Source organism: Xyrauchen texanus, chromosome 12 (assembly GCF_025860055.1).
Source record: "Xyrauchen texanus isolate HMW12.3.18 chromosome 12, RBS_HiC_50CHRs, whole genome shotgun sequence".
NCBI classification, from domain to species: Eukaryota; Metazoa; Chordata; class Actinopteri; order Cypriniformes; family Catostomidae; genus Xyrauchen; species Xyrauchen texanus.
Window position 1 is genome coordinate 39,803,394 of NC_068287.1, and position 17,236 is coordinate 39,820,629.

At 38.1% G+C, this 17,236-nt stretch overlaps 1 protein-coding gene across 1 annotated transcript; it reads left to right on the forward strand.

Moving 5' to 3' along the window:
• Positions 1–227: 227 nt before the first annotated feature.
• On the forward strand, positions 228–16,992 carry LOC127652686 (cathepsin D-like). The gene is made up of 9 exons (XM_052138986.1): positions 228–393; positions 2,875–3,046; positions 3,161–3,284; positions 5,479–5,597; positions 9,495–9,694; positions 11,508–11,630; positions 13,801–13,945; positions 14,127–14,225; positions 15,785–16,992. The coding sequence occupies exons 1-9, from the start codon at positions 326–328 to the stop codon at positions 15,944–15,946; spliced, it is 1,212 nt and encodes a 403-aa protein (XP_051994946.1). The 5' UTR covers positions 228–325; the 3' UTR covers positions 15,947–16,992.
• Positions 16,993–17,236: the final 244 nt, after the last annotated feature.

A 17,236-nucleotide genomic window follows, 5' to 3' on the forward strand; every position in this document is an offset into this window, starting at 1 on the left:
CTTTTGTGAATTAAAATAATATAAAAATCTACTAACATAGAAACAGACAATATGCATACCCGTAACATCACAATCCAGCAGCCAATTGTTGAGGAAGTGGGCGTGAAATTGATTGATTTTGTATACAACCAATCGCATTGCTGCACCAATGTTTCCAGCCAATCAGTTATAAGTAAGATGAGACGTCACGAAGCTCTCCGAAAGCCATTTCCCCCCGATATATAAACTGCGCGCGAGAGGCGTTTGTGGAAGTTTTGCTCCTGCAAGTAGTGAATCTTGTTTTGGATCAGAAATTATTACATTTGTTTGTTTTAAGCGTCGCAGCATGAATCGCTTTCACCTGTTTGCGTTTTTAATTTGGTATTTAATTGCGGACAGCAAAGCAATTATCAGGTAAAATGCATCAGTTATGTTATTTATCAACGAAGATGTTTTTTTTTTTTTTTAAAGGTGTGTATTCATTACGCAATGAGCATAACAAATCTTAAATTGTCCCCATTTTATAATTTTTTAAATATATAAAATTGTTAACATTTAGTGTGTATGAATTGTTTGTTTGTTTACGGCAGTTGATCACATATCGGCTCTTCACTCAACCAATCCGAGCTCTTGCTCTCATAATATTGACCGGTTGCAACACACTTATTTATCCTTGGTTGTTAGGTCGTAATTTGTAAAAGCTTATTACAGCATTAAGTGGTGGCGTTGTTGTTCAGGAAGTACGCATCGCATCAACTGACTGCGAGACTCGCTAGTAAACCGTTGCATGTGTTAACTGCTGTGGTTGAAGTGCGACATTGTGAATCTCACCCCCATCTACAATGCAACGATAAAACGCTCCCGTTATTATAGTTAACGAAGTTGACACGCACGCATGCAGTGTAGGCAGCTTTGTTGAATATATCAGGAACGTTCTAGTTTGTCGCGTAGCGGCTTATGGGCCGTTCAATCCCAACGCGTCTTTGCCTAAAAATAAGCAGCGCATGTGTCTCTAAACGCGATTTTAAAAATGCCCGTTTTAACCTGACACGGCGTCTAAACTCCTATGTTAGACGTGGCGCAACAGTCAAAGAAATATCCGTCTAGTCCATGTTTACTGAGAAAAGAATGACTATAACCGAGCGCAGACAAACGCAACAACGTATTTTGTGTGAACGATCTCTTAAAGGTCCGATTAGATGAGACGTCTTCGGTGCTGTCGCACATCGTTTGAATGAATTCTGCTACGTTGTTTGTCCCACAGTTACGATAATTACCGGAATAATTGTTTGTTCAGATTATTTGGCTACTTTAAATGCAACTTTTTGCACATGATGAAAAAAGCTACATGATAATTTTCATCTTCTGTGGAACACTAAAGGAAACTTTAGCAGAATCTCTGCGCTGCTTTCTTCCACCCAATGAAAGTGGATGGGCACTGGGCCTGTCAAGCTCCCAAAAGGACAAAATGCACAATAAAAGCTTCATTAAAGTAGTCAATAGGGCTCATGCACTATATTCCATGTCTTCTGAAGCCATACAATAGGTTTGTTTGAGCCAGGAACAGACAAAAAATTTAGGCCACGGCCACACTAATACGTTTTGGTTTGAAAACGCATTCTTTGCTCTACGTTATGGCCATCCGTTCACAGAGAAAACGTTCTCACAAGTGGATACGTTAGAAAATGAATGCTGTCTTCGCGTTCTAGCGTGGATAAGGAAAACTGAGATATCTGAAAACGATGAATATGTATTTGTTGCCATGTGATTCAGTCATTCAACCCAAAACAATGAAAGATGGTGGCCCATGTTGTAGCGGCGTTGTTGTCCCTGCTGTCCACTTTTATAACGTTGTTAAAGATGCGATGGAACATGAGGACAATTGCGTTTTAGACCGTACATGGAACAGCAATTTTTCGCATGCACAATAAGTTTAATGCATTTTAATACGTTTCAATGTGGATGAGCAGCTTTTGGAAATCACTTGAAACGGCAGTGTGGACAGCGAGTCTTTTGGAAAGTTACGAATCCTAGTTGCCTCCGCGTCTGATACCGCCAATACGCACAACTTATCACGTGGCTTGATCACATTGCCACGGAGACGTAGCGCGTGTTGGGGCTACACTATATTCTCCACGCACAACTCGCCACGTGCCCTACCGAGAGGGAGAACCACACATTATAGCAACTGCTAGGAGATTACCCCATGTGACTCTATCCTCCATAGCAACTGGGCCAATTTGGTTGCTCGGGAGACCTGGCTGGAGTCACTCAGCACGTCCTGGATTCAAACTCATGACTCCAGGAGTGGTAGTCTGCGTCAATACTCGCTGAGCTACCCAAGCCCCTCGATCAAGTGGTTTTAGTCTGAATTAATCGACCCGTTTTCCAATGTCAGATCTTTCTTTTTCACATACTAGCATGGGTAGAAAGCTTTTTTAGCACCAATGAAACAAAATGAAGAGCAAAGCCACGCCTCCGTCTACCTATTTTATCATTCTTGTGCGGTCACATATGATGAAATGTAGTTTTGTTGCAAATGCTTGTCACTGCATTAACTAGCTAAATAGCCTATTTTCTGGCAGGTTTTGTTGTTGTTCATTAACAGTACAAAAATGCACAGTCAAATTCCTCAAGTAAAACCTAATTATTTTCAATAACAATTCGCTTCTGCAATGATTCTTAAATTGACTCGTCCCCAACTCTGAAAATCGAGGTTCAAAGAAAATCCCACTCATTATGGATTTTGCAGTGGCGTTCATGTGCACTTAACTCGTAAATACGATCATTCCGACATGACTTGAATGCAACAAAATAATCTTTTACCTGTGGTAAAACGGCTGTAAATCACGGCCTTAGGTGGCATATCGCTTCATTAAATGCTTGTTTGTCTAGAATTCCTCTGCACAAGACACGCACTGTACGCCGCATGTTGGCAGACAATGGCATGACTATTGAAGAGATCAAATCGATGGCCAAGATAGCTGGACAGACAGCCCACACAACTGCATTCCCTTCCCCAACCAAACTACCACCGCCCGTGGAGAAACTCACCAACTTCATGGATGTAAGCATGTGGCATCTAATCCCTTGTTTTTTGCTCTTTTGGTTCTTGCAAAAAGAATGACTCGCATGGCATACATGGTTACCAAGGTCTACAAAGGTCTGTCTGTTTCTCCAGGCCCAGTATTTTGGAGTGATCAGTATTGGTACCCCCCCTCAGGACTTCACTGTGCTGTTCGACACTGGATCATCCAACCTCTGGGTTCCGTCTGTCCATTGCTCCTACCTGGATATTGCCTGCTGTGAGTAAAGATGTATTGTAATGATGTGGTCAGTGCGGTTTGGCATAAGGATAGCTTTTAAGGAAGCATTGGTTTGTTTTAAACAATCTACTGCGCTTCTGAATTTTACTTCGTAAAGGCCAACACTAGATACTGTGAAATGGAGGGTTTGCGCAGTCACTGAAAACCTAGAAAAATTAGGGAGTTTTTTTTAATTGTGATATCCTATGAGTCATGTAAAAAATATGAATCTGAAATATAATGAATTAAAATAAGTTAAAAAAAATCTCTCTTTTTATTTTTTTTAGTTATGCTAGGCTCTTTAAGTATTTATTAGGCTAAAATTGCCCGTTGAGAGATAGCTCTCGCAAATCACAAATTATTCAAAAAGTGTAGAAATCTGGCCATGGTCTTATAAGTGGTGCTTGCTAAGAATTTTTGCTTGGACCATTTAAGCAACCCACAACACCCTAGCAGCCATATGTAATGTAAACATAAAATTGTTTATCTATTGTTTTTACATTTGTGATCATGATTAATCGCATTTATTTTTGTAGTTAATCGGCAATTTTGAAAGTGCTGAAATTTGACCCTAAATATACTATTTCTGTCAAAATTCATTTATTTCCTTAGGAAAGAAAAACAAAACTAATGTAATAATATAGTGCTTTTATTAACATTTTCCCAACAAAGTCTTCCACACTAAAAAAAGATAGAAATGCACTGAAATGGCACCTATTCAAGTAACATTAAATGTTTTCTAAAGTCTTAGTGGGAGTTTGAATAATTGAAAAGAACTAGTCTCCCCACAGGTTGAATATTCATTTTAATGGACAATAAATCTCAAACTCTCATCCTCCACTTTATTAATCTGCTGGCAGACTGTGGCTATCCACTTTGTTACAGCAAGCATGAAGCTGCGTTCATGTTTCGTGTCAACACCAGCAACAAGTACTGCTTTAAACTCCACATGAAAAGGGTTGCAGACAAAAATGTCTCATTCTGCATTTTGGTTATAGTTGAGACTTGCCGTGCTTCTGTGGTGATTTAAAATACACCTTACTTGGGCTGAAAAATACTTTATTTCTATCACAATCCCATCTGGGCTTGTTTTGTACATCAAATAGTGTTAAGAGCTCCTTTCTCCATCACTTTATCACTGACTCTAGCCGTGTCTCGTTTCGAAGTCTACATTTACATTTATGCATTTGGCAGACGCGTTTATCCAAAGCGACTTACAGTGCACTTATTACAGGGACAATCACCCCTGGAGCAACCTGGAGTTAAGTGCCTTGCTCAAGGGCCCAACAGTGGCATCTTGGTGGTGCTGGGGCTTGAACCCCCAACTTTCTGGTCATTAACCCTGAGCCTCAACCACTGAGCCACCACTGCCCCCAGTCTATGTGCTAGCTAGGACGCTTCCTTTGAAGGCAGCGGTATACTGAAGGTCCTCCTTTAAACAAAACTTGTTAAAACAAAACTGCCCTCGTAGGACAAACGGAAAAATAACTTATGGTTGCTATGACAGCATGCAACTCCTTAACAAGCACGAGCGCTTTGAGTGAGAAGGGAACAAAGTCCCTTTAGAAGGGAATGTATGAGGTACATTTTAGTTATGATGTAGAGAGAAAAGAAAATGGATTTTACAGGTGCACGTTTAGTCTAATACTTTATTTTAATTATATTTGACTATAATTATACGTATGATATGCTCTGCACCCATATTCTAATGAGATAATTCAACTTCGCAATATTTTGAATATGTTTGAACATCATATTTCCGGGCAAATTATGTTCATTTCTGTTGAAGCAAAGAATTGTGGGTTGTGAGTGCCCAAGAAGGATACACCTCGTGCATCCTCCGAATTTCATGTGAAACGATGTTGCATTCGAAGGCTGCATTCAGAGTGTCCTCCTTGCTTTTCTGAAATGAGACCGCCTCGATGACGTATGTGGCAGACAAATGCGACCTCCAGAGGATGCAACCTTTGAAACGAGACGCAGCCACTGAATCGCTTTTGTGTGTGCGTCAGTGTAATGACTCAAGGTGGACACCATCTCCACCAGTGTTTATGCTGTATTAATTGTAAATCTGTTAATCCTAAAGATTACGCCTTAATCCATGCGTTAACATATGACATCTCTTTAAAAAAAAAAAATTACATTTTTATTATTTTTGTCCCTTAAATGCATTTTCTCACTTTCTGGTTCTCAGGGATGCACCATCGCTACAACTCAAAGAAGTCGAGCACTTACGTTCAGAACGGCACCAAGTTCTCAATCCAGTATGGTAGAGGGAGTCTTTCTGGATTTATCAGTCAGGATACAGTCACTGTGAGTAAAGACACCAGACCGCCATTAATAACTTATTGTGAAACGCGTTGTTCTGTCAAAGCTGAAAGTCAACATGGAATAAAAATGTACCACATTTACTTTCTAGACAAAACCAAATTATAATTTTTTTTTTGTATCATCCCAATCCTGTAAAATTAGCCTAAAACGCCTAATCAAGGCATACCCAAAGTAAATTTAAAGCTGTTCTTGAACCGTTTGGAGTACATGCATGGTTTTGGTCACATTTGAAAGTGGACACTCTGAAGTTTTTTCCCCAGCAGTCAGAATTACTGTAAGTTGTACTGATTCTGAGTAATAGAAGTTTGAACACAATGAAATAGAAGTTTTTTTCCGCACTGAAATGTTTTTTGCAGTACAGATGCCTGCAGATGACTATAACTTGTAGCTATTAGCTTGAGAACACAATGGGATCACAGCATGAAGCCTTACCTAGTCCAAGTTCAAATTTTAGAACAATACCATAAAAATTAATATTTTACACATGTTTTTCTAAGGGTACACCCAGGCGTTTTACAAAAGTGCCTTTTGGATACTCCAAAAGGACCCTTTGGTAACCTAGGACAAAAGGCTCCTACTTTTGAGCGCTTCAGCGTACAGTCATAATTTTGGGCTCTAATGAAAGATGACACTTACAGCTATCATATTCCATATCCAGATCCACTATTAGTTTTGCTGACACAGAGTAACTGATGCATAAACACATTAGAGTGCCTTTTCCTTCTTGAAACTAAATGTTGTGCATATAAAAGAGTCAAACTAGTGCTATGGTGGACAATTTGTTTATATAAAAAATACACAACAAACTATTTACATGAATTTTTACACAAAGTATTTACAAACCATTATAAAATTGTACATGTTTCTAGCAACATGCCAGTCATTGTAGCAGTCACATTTGGGTACAAAGCACAAAGGCAGAACACAGGAAGAGTACTTCACTGGTGTCTTTGCATGACACTGCCTGCACTTCAGGCGACCAGCGGTGCAAGATTTGGTGATGTGCAGCGGCCTGTGATCTGCTCTTAGGTGGAGCAGGAGATACGGGTCTGGCTGTGGAGTGAGACCCAAACTCTGCCAGCTCCTCAGCAAGGGTCTCTCTGAAAGCCCTCCTCTCTTGATGAGGTGCTGTTCTGCTGCTCCACTTTATGTGGCAGCTTGCTGAGTGGGGAGAATAAATAAATGTAATTTACAAAGCTAGACACAACTTTTCCATCTTTTCTGTATTTTATATATATATATATATTAGTTTTTCTTTTTAAGTGTGTAAATATGCATTATTGTATGTATATTTACTGTAAATACTGTATACTTTGCCAATGTACTATGGAACAAAGAGATGGGCCTACACCTCCCCCATCAATTCAGCATTGTAACAAATAGATGGGCCTACACCTCCCCACCTCCCGCATTGTAACAAATAGACTCTCAAACACAACATATATTCTTATTTTCAACTTATATTTATTTATTTATATATATATATATATATATATATATACAGTAAATATACAAAACATCTATATAGCATGTCAGTAGATCTGAAACAAACAATGAACTAAAACCTCACACACGCACATACAAATACAAAAACACGCACAAAGCGGTTCAAACACTCACTGAGGAAACACCACGATAAAGGGTAATTACAAAATGTGTTCATTATTCAAACTAAAGCTTATTTATCGCGGAATATACAGTAATATATGTTATAAAACACAAGAAAACACTTACTTGTCCAGAGCCATGTCTCATCTCTCCATATTTCCTCTGCCTCCAAATCATCCGTATTGTTTTCAGAAATTTCATCTCCAAACTCAGAATTTTGACAATGAATGCCTTCTTATATCACATCCTGGGGTGAAAATCCTGTTTTTCAGGTCCGTTTCACCATATTTAAATCGACAAATGTGTAAACAGTTCCAAAACAGCTCTCCAATACTTTTACGCACAGGCATACGACACACTCGGTAATGGCAAGGCAATTTTGCTTACACATTACAGAACCATCCTCTAATCTTCCCACTAAAGCTGCATATCACTGTTTTCAGAATTTCATTGGCTATCATGATCGTCAGTCATTTCCACTCTTCGATGTAATTGGTTTGATCAGTAAACAAAGGAAAGTGGGTATGCCCTTACATTCGACACAGACTGTGGTTGGGTATTGAAGGCTTTGGATAGGACATGGAAGCTCCTATTGGGTCAAATGAGGTGTCAATCGAAAGGTCAGAGTGCGTGCTTCCATTTTGATACCGGATATAGGAAATGTTTACATCTGAACTGAAGTTATTACCGATAATATGTGAAAGATTAGGCACAGCTGCCAGGTGCTTTGAAATGATGCAACAAGAGTCTGTGGATATTTATTGATGTAATAATGTGATTTGGACTAAACATTTTACTTGATTTGATCGTTTGGACATTTGACAATGAAACAACACCAATTTTGTCGGGAAGTTATGGCTCAGTGGACCACTATGAGGCTTCATAGGTGAGTTGCCTAAATTTTGTTTTTGGTTGTTTATATGTTGGTGGTCTGACAAAGATATAGATTGTACCTGCTGTTGTGATTGTATCTTAAAAGGAATCACGAGTATCTCAGCTTTCCAAATATATGTATTATGTTTACTTTTTTTTTTTTTGGAGTTTTATCTTTCAAAAACATAAACCTCTGAAACACACCGTGGGTCGAGTTCGGCACGTCGGACCGGGAAAGCGTTAAAATGCTATAACTTGCTCAATCACCCCTGAAACGATATTCCTTTTTGGCTAAGGTTAACACGCCCTCTTATCCTCTTATTTCAATCCTTACCCTCTAACCACGTCATATTCCAGATGGTTGAAATTAAGTCCCACCAGACTGATCTCACTGTGAAATCTGAAACGGTAGGATTACTTTTCTTTAGCTAAAATTGGTCCGTGCTCACTGAAAATCCAAACACTGCTTCCAGTGGCCAAAACATTAAGCGTTGTTATGTGTATGGGTAGGTATCCGGTGAAATGTCCACAGGGGGGCACCACCACCACTCCCTGTGGTGGTGGTGGTGGTGGTGGTGGTGGTGGTGGTCTAAACCACATAACTGGTAAACTGTTAATCAGAAGGTCGGAGGTTCGATTCCCCCCAGCCACCACCATTGTGTCCTTGAGTAAGGCACTTAACTCCAGGTTGCTCCGGGGGGATTGTCCCTGTAATAAGGGCTCTGTAAGTCGCTTTGCCAAATGCATAACTGTAAATGTAAAAGTGAGTTGTGAAGTGAGTTATTTCATCTGAACACATTATAATACAGTGAAGAGGAATTCATATAACTCGACACCCAAACCTAACCATCAGTGGAGTAAAAATGTAATTTGAGAGAAAATGCAACCTCCGAATTGCACTCATAACTGATTATGTGAAAGCAGTTACTTCTAGTTTTAAAGCGGGATATGAATACAGGTCTCCCGCACTGCTGACGCAATGCATTTCTGGTCACGCCTCAAGGGAAGGTACCGATGCAAAAATGTCTGCGGGGAGTTTGTGCTTTTCAGCGAGTCTGCATAATGTGACCAATCCTAGGGTACTGAAACTTGCTGTCTTCCTGTGTGATCGTGTTGGTCCACACCACTTTTTTTCAAATGAATATCCTGTGAATGATGACTTCAGCTCGTGTGCTTGCTTGTATGACGCTCAACTGTTTGCCTGCCTGTAACTGTAGTCAGAAAAGATTAGAATCATAATACATTGTTGATTTATCAAATAAACAACAAATGTGTTTTACACTGTGTGCTTTCAGGTTATTTCTCTAAATGTCTTTCTATAAATCAGTAATATTGGCATGATTTCATTTTACGCCCAGTTTTCAATCTGAAGAGGCAAATATTTGTTGCTGTCTGTAGTTGGCAGGGCTCAAGGTTACAGACCAGCAGTTTGGTGAGGCTGTTAAGCAGCCTGGGATTGTGTTCGCTGTGGCGCGTTTCGATGGCGTATTGGGCATGGGATATCCTGCAATCTCTGTAGATGGCATCACACCAGTGTTTGACACTGCCATGGCTGCCAGAATCTTGCCCCAGAATATCTTCTCTTTTTACATCAACAGGTGAGTTTAAAGACTCTTCTTCTCTCTTTGCGTTACTCAATTTCAAGGTTTTTTTTTTTTGACAGATTTTTCAGATTTAGGCTAAAAGTTTGAAATGTTTGCGTAGTGCTATCTCTCTGATATGCACCCGTTCTGCGTGTAATGTCCCTACTTGAAGCAATAACTTGCTCGCTTTTTCTTAATGCAAAAATCAGTTTCTTGATCAGTATTTTTGTCTTGTGTTCAGGTAAAAATATCCAAGCATCCTTAAAACAAGAGAAATGTATTTGACTCAAAATGGCAAAAAGCAGAAAACGTAATACTATCATTTTCAGGGAATATATTAATTAAATGTTTTTCTCGCCACATTGGCTATTATTGTAATTGTTGTTATCTATCTATCTATCTATCTATCCATCTATCTATCCGTCATCCATCCATATATCTATCCATCCATCCATCCCTCCTTCCGTCATCCATCCATCTATCTATCTATCCATCTATCCCTCCTTCCGTCATCCATCCATCTATCCATCTATCTATCCATCTATCTATCTATCCATCCATCCCTCCTTCCGTCATCCATCCATCTATCTATCCATCTATCTATCTATCCATCCATCCCTCCTTCCGTCATCCATCCATCTATCTATCTATCCATCTATCCATCTATCTATCTATCCATCCATCCCTCCTTCCGTCATCCATCCATCTATCTATCTATCTATCCATCTATCTATCTATCTATCCATCCATCCCTCCTTCCGTCATCCATCCATCTATCTATCTATCTATCCATCCATCCCTCCTTCCGTCATCCATCCATCTATCTATCTATCCATCCATCCCTCCTTCCGTCATCCATCCATCTATCTATCTATCTATCCATCCATCCCTCCTTCCGTCATCCATCCATCTATCCATCTATCTATCCATCCATCCCTCCTTCCGTCATCCATCCATCTATCTATCTATCTATCTATCCATCTATCTATCTATCTATCTATCTATCCATCCATCCCTCCTTCCGTCATCCATCCATCCATCTATCTATCCATCTATCTATCCATCCATCCCTCCTTCCGTCATCCATCCATCTATCTATCTATCCATCTATCTATCTATCCATCCATCCCTCCTTCCGTCATCCATCCATCTATCTATCTATCCATCTATCTATAAAAAAAAAAACAATGTGTAAGAAAAAAACTTCACTATATTTTCTTTAAATCTGAAGTTTTCCTAATCTAGTAAATGTCTTGTTTAAAGGATGTTTATTTATATATTTTTACTGGTGAACAAGGCATTGAAGTCATTTGTCCCCTAAAGAAATGGGAAATGGCATTGTTTCCCTTTATCTGAAGTTTTTTATTATTAGCTTTTCAGTTTCTAAAGTTTAAGAATGTAGAAAGTTGGTCCGTGACCTTAACCATGAAAGCATTATTTGTTTTTGTGTTAAACAGTAAGGCATGACTTTAATTACTGATTGCACAGCCCAATGGCTTCTATTTTTGCTAAATGTACGTGCATTTTATGGCCAATTATCATATGGTCTGTGGAGAAAGCGTCTTACATGGGCTGACTGATTTGTGACAAAAATTATTCTATTCTAACTAATAAAATTATTTTGCATTTATTGTGTAAAATAACCTGAAATCACCAACATTGTGGGGACTAGCCAATGTTCCCCACAGGAAAAACTGCTTAACCTACTAAATGATGAAAATGTGCAGAGGGGTTGGTTGGGGAATATTATATTAGGTCTGTATAACAAAGCAGTCAATGGAAAGTTCCCATCATGATAAAGGAACGTATGTGTGTGTGTTGTCTGTAGGGACCCTGCAGGTGGGGTTGGAGGTGAGCTGATGCTGGGAGGTTTCGACCAGCAGTATTTCGATGGTGATCTACATTTTGTCAATGTTACAAGGAAAGCCTACTGGCAGATCAAGATGGATGAGTATGTTCTAAATTGTTTGTGCAGCTTCTATAGAAGCAATCTTTTAGCAGTATAAATTGTGGCTTTATAGCAATTTGTGTAATCTTTTTACAATAATAAATTGAGTTATTTCCCTGCCTCTGGCCCGAGACAGCTGGGATAGACTCCAGCACTACCCGTGACTCTACATGGGATAAGTGGCTATTGAAGATAGATGGATTGAGTGATTTCGATTTACCAAGCTTTGTAAAGCCGATGATTCAGACTAAAGGTTATCTCTGGTCCTAAGATCTGTACGCGACACTAATCGACCCAAATCACTTCTTGCACAAAACCGCGTGCATAAATGAATAAAAATTTTTTTTTTAAAAACCTGGCCTGAGATGGACCCGATCAAATTAGTCCTGAGTCCTACCAGACAGCAATTTATTTATTTTTTTACCCCAACGTAGAAGGCAGTGACCTCTGCACGCACCAGTATCCAGGAGGGTTTGGTCATTTACACACAGAAGTATAGATTGACAGAAGTGGGGGGATAATAACGTTTGTGGTTTTTGTATTAAAATGACTGACCGTTAAACCCTACTGAAGTTTTTACAATCACACAGTGGTGCAAGAGTTCTTGGAATGGGGGGGTTGGTAAATTGCATGTAGGAGTGCGGATTGCCAGACAATAGAAAGTGAGAATCACGTTGTCATTAATAATTTAAAACAAATACAGTACATATGAAATAATTCAAACCCCTGAAACGAATAATGGAAAGAATTTGGGTCTTCAAAGGTACATTTAGTAAAAGCAAATTCTTTTTAAATGACCCGAAGCTACCAATATATGTCCCAACCCATGTCCGATGCACTTGTTAATGTTTTGGGCCCGAACCTGCGTGGGTCTTGGGTCGGACTATATTACTTGCTCCATGTGATGATTATTAGGGCTGGGAAAATTAATGTAGAGTTTAAAAAAAAAAATAATGTCATTTTATTAATACGTTTCTATGTGGTACACTCGACTGCACATCTTGGCACAGAAACGGATTGTGTGGAGCAGTGCATGCTTATTCATAACTCTCGACACGTGTCCCGGGCATAATAAACACTGGAGAAGATTTATTCACTCGTAAGCAGTGAGCCAGGTGTGGGAGAGATGCAGGCAAGCTGTCATGGTTCTTTAATCACCAAAACAAAGCTCATTCACTGTCATTTGAACGGGTGTCAAAAGCGAAACCGCACGAGAGAGACCCAACATGTGCTTTATAGAGACTGAATGGCAGTCAGAGAAAATGGTAGTTTTGATATTTTAAACTTCGGCCAATTAAAATTCAGCATTCGATTTGGTTTGTATCCGTTTTAATGCATTGGCAATCTACATTGATATTAATTGAATCTGTTCATTTTATCCTATTATAAAAATAAAGTCTACTGAAAAACACCAGAAGATTTTGTTAAACTATTACAGCATGTCCACTAATTTTGTGGCATGTATACATAATACTTGTGTCAAAGATAAAAATGTCTATCCACAAACACTGAACATTTAACATGTACATATTTAAATGATTAAAATAAATGATGATTCTTGCAAGTTCTTTGTCAAGAGACAAATTATAAAGTAAATATATTTATGATTATACAGTATTCAATGTTTTAATGTACCATGATTTATCCCGATTAATCGCAGAAAACTGTGTGACTAATTAGTTAATTTAATTATTCATAGCCATAATATTTGTGTAATAGATGTAACTGTTTATTGAACATTGTCTTATGCTGCAGTGCAATTATACAGTATTTAATGTACCATGTGCTACTATTAATCATGATCAATCACAGATAACTGCTTTTAATTGGTTCGTTTATAATCTATTCTTAGCCCTAATATTTATGAATAAATCTATTCTTGGCACTAATATTTATGAATAATAAATGTAACAAATTTGTTAGAACATTGGTGTCCTTTAACATCGGTGTTGTGGTTGCCTCTTTTTTACAAAAGCAATACGCCACTCAATTCCATGCATTACAGTGATTTTTACCCTGGGTAAGATGGTTTACACCCCTTAATCGAGGTAAAATGGTCTTTTCTGGCTTATTACTTTAATCGCCAAAATTTATGAGTTCAATCTCTTGATTTTTGGTGTCTGATCAATGTAGAAAATTTAGACAAATCCTTCATAACTTTTTTTGCATACAGAGTTCAAGTGGGTGGCACTCTAACCCTGTGCAAAAGTGGTTGCCAGGCAATTGTTGACACGGGAACATCACTGATCACTGGGCCAGTTCAAGAGGTTCGAGCATTGCAGAAAGCCATCGGAGCAATTCCACTGCTTATGGGAGAGGTAGGAGAACTCCAGCTAAAATAACTTATATTGCCTGTAACTATAGTATGTTCATGGTATTCAATTTGTGCCTGCATGCACTACCAAGAAAGATGCTATGGTTGTTCTGTGATGACCATCTTACTGTATTTAGTTTTCCACCATAAAGTGAATCACCTTGTACAAATGTTTATCCCTGCAGTACTGGATTGACTGTAAGAAGATTCCGTCACTTCCTGTTGTTTCTTTCAACCTGGGAGGGAAGATATTCAACCTAACTGGAGATGATTATGTTATGAAGGTTTGTCCTCTTCTTTGCAGTCTTGTGGAATTTCATCTGGAGAGGTTAGAGAGGGACATTATGCACTGTAAATTATTTTACTTTTAAGTTATCATAACTTAAACTGTAGAGTTAAAATAACTGCTATGGATTGATATTGAGTCAACTCAATTATCCAAGTTGTTGTTGGCTGAACTTGTAAGTTATTGAACTTTTTAAAAACCTCAAGTACACGCATCACGTTGAATTATTCGGATTCCCAACATACACTGCAGCATGAATTAATTATGCAAATTGCAGTGTTACTGTATTTTATTTTTTACAGTTTGCTGCTGTTATTTATGCTTTTAGTTGTTGTGTTTGTTGTAAATAATTTAATGCTCCTCTTTAGGCCATCGCGATTATTAATTGGTCATTTGATCATGGTGATTTGATCTAATTATTGTGCACATCAAATTCTAATTTTAATGCCCAAATAAGGGAATTGTAAGCAAATATCTAAATGCCATCAACGGATTGTTTGTCATTCAGTTGAACTCCATGTGTCACTGAGGCGCACCGCGGATGTCAACCAGAGCAGCTCCTGTCCTGAAGAGCACGTGAAGCATTTGAATGTTACTTGCTCCAAACTCCCATGAAAATATAAACTTTGATGGTGAACGCAAAGCGATCCGACTTCACTTTAAACAATCATGTAATGGTGAATGTTCCTGGTCTTGACGGGTTCATATACGCAGGGTTAATGACCAGAAGTGACCAAGGACACGCACGCTTACTCGATTTCTTTGGAGTGATAAAATTATGAAACGAAATCTCAAAAGGTTTTGCTTTGTGAGAAATAATGGTTTATGGGTTAAATCAAGGAGCATTAAAATAACGTGTCAAAGTGAAGAAATTAGGACATAAATATTTTACTTTTGTGTAAAATATTGTATAATATAAATGTACTAAGTGTGTGAATAAATATATAATTAAAAAAAAATGATTTACAGAAGAGTTTAAATGAAAAATGGTATTTGGAAATATTTTGATATTTGACATGTTTTTAAAGCCTTAAAAGGAAATCCTATACTCCTATTTAATTTATATATTTGAAGTTAAATATGTAAAAATGACTTATTAAGGTGTATGAAGCACACATATAACAATTCATCGTGAAAGCCCTAAAAGAGACAATCACAATTATTTGTTTGACAATTAATCGTCAGCCAAATGTAGTAATCGTGACCGCCCTACTAATCTTTTTACTAAATGATGTGTTTGATGATCTTCAACATTATTGTGATTTGCATGTGAAGAGTTGAGGACCGTTCATGTCCATCCATGCATATTTAAAGTGTTTGTGCAGCCTTAATTTTATATTAAAACAAGATTTATTATTTCTTTCTTTTTTTTTTTTACAGTGTTGAGGTATTTGGTACAAATAGGATAGCAAGGCAATTTATCAAGATGCATGATGTGTAAATTGGCTCCAAGACTACCAGTATTTCTGGACCGAACCAAACTGTCAGCAGCGAATGCAGCATTGACTTGGTTCATTTAGTGATTTTTAAGTTCATCTCATTTCAATTTGTCCTCAGGTGACTCAAATGGGCATGAGCGTTTGTCTGTCTGGCTTTATGGCTTTGGATGTCCCACCCCCTGCTGGGCCCCTGTGGATTCTGGGAGATGTGTTCATAGGCCGCTATTACACTGTGTTTGATAGGGATGCTGATCGGGTAGGCTTCGCTGCGGCTAAGTGAAAAGAGTGAATCATCCTACTGTATCTGGACATAGTGGACAGTTGGTAGTAGAGAAACTACTGTTTTCATTGAAGTTGTTCGATTAATTCGCAGTGGAAATATGCAAGAGATCTACTGGGAAATTCAGCAATATGCCTTAAGTGGGAAAGTACAAAAACTGTAAAGGAGGAAATGGGAACAAATTGTTTAGCTGGGGTTTCTCTGTACTTCTTGATTGAATCCTTGAAAAATGTGTGGTTTTTATTTTATACTTAAGCTATTAATTATTTTGTAATCCATTTAATAAAGATTGAAGTTAGTTTTTGAAAGAATAATAATTGCTGATATATATGTAGTACTCTGGTTGTGTTACGGTGTTTGACATTGAATGTATGGTTGAACCATTCTGATCACTGGTGTATTATAGTCCGTTAATGTGGTTTCTGTTACTAGGGAACTCCAACTTGATCATGGCAACTTTACTGTTTCTTTACTATACATTTTACTTTTGAACATGTCTAGGATTTGTATGAAGGCTTTCAAAGCTTGAGGTAAAAAATAAAGTTTTCTTTGTAACTTGTTTTTGCTTGTTTATCCTGAACACCAAATCCCGACAACGCAAGAAACCTGCATGTACATGCGATTGTACATCGTGATGTCAAAACATAAACGTGCACATTGGATAAGCCAGTAAGAACACTGGCGAGTGACCTTATCTAATAAGTGTCAGTTGGTTGTTGCGGAAGCCATTTATCATTACCCTGATAAATTAAACCCATTTTCTGCTGGGATCAGTACAATTTAATCTCAATCGACAGCATTTTTTTTGACTGAGTAAATAAAAAAATTTAAAAAAAGACTCCTCCCCTCTTTTAAAATTGAGGTCACAGTGAGGCGTTTACAATGGAAGTGAATGGGGCCAATTTTTGGAGGGTTTAAAAGGTAGAAATGTGAAGCTTATAATTTTACAAAAGCACTTGCATGAATCAGTTAAAACTCATATTTGAGCTGTGAAGTTTCATGGTAATTTTTACGTTTTTAATTTTTTTTTTTTTTTAATTATTGGCGGTAAGAAGCACATTTTATGATTCCAGTGTTGTCAGATTTTACTACCGATTTAAAACACGTTCTTTGATTGCAATCTTGACCAACTGTTTTGGAGTTTTTGGTCTTTTTCCCAATACGTGGAGATAGGAGCTGCTCTTGCATGCTGCTTGTTAAAATAGAAAAATAGCTGCCTTCCAGAGATGGCCCCCAATGGACTTCAAAAGACTTTGGGTCAGTTTAGTCTCCTGTTCATATAATTTCACC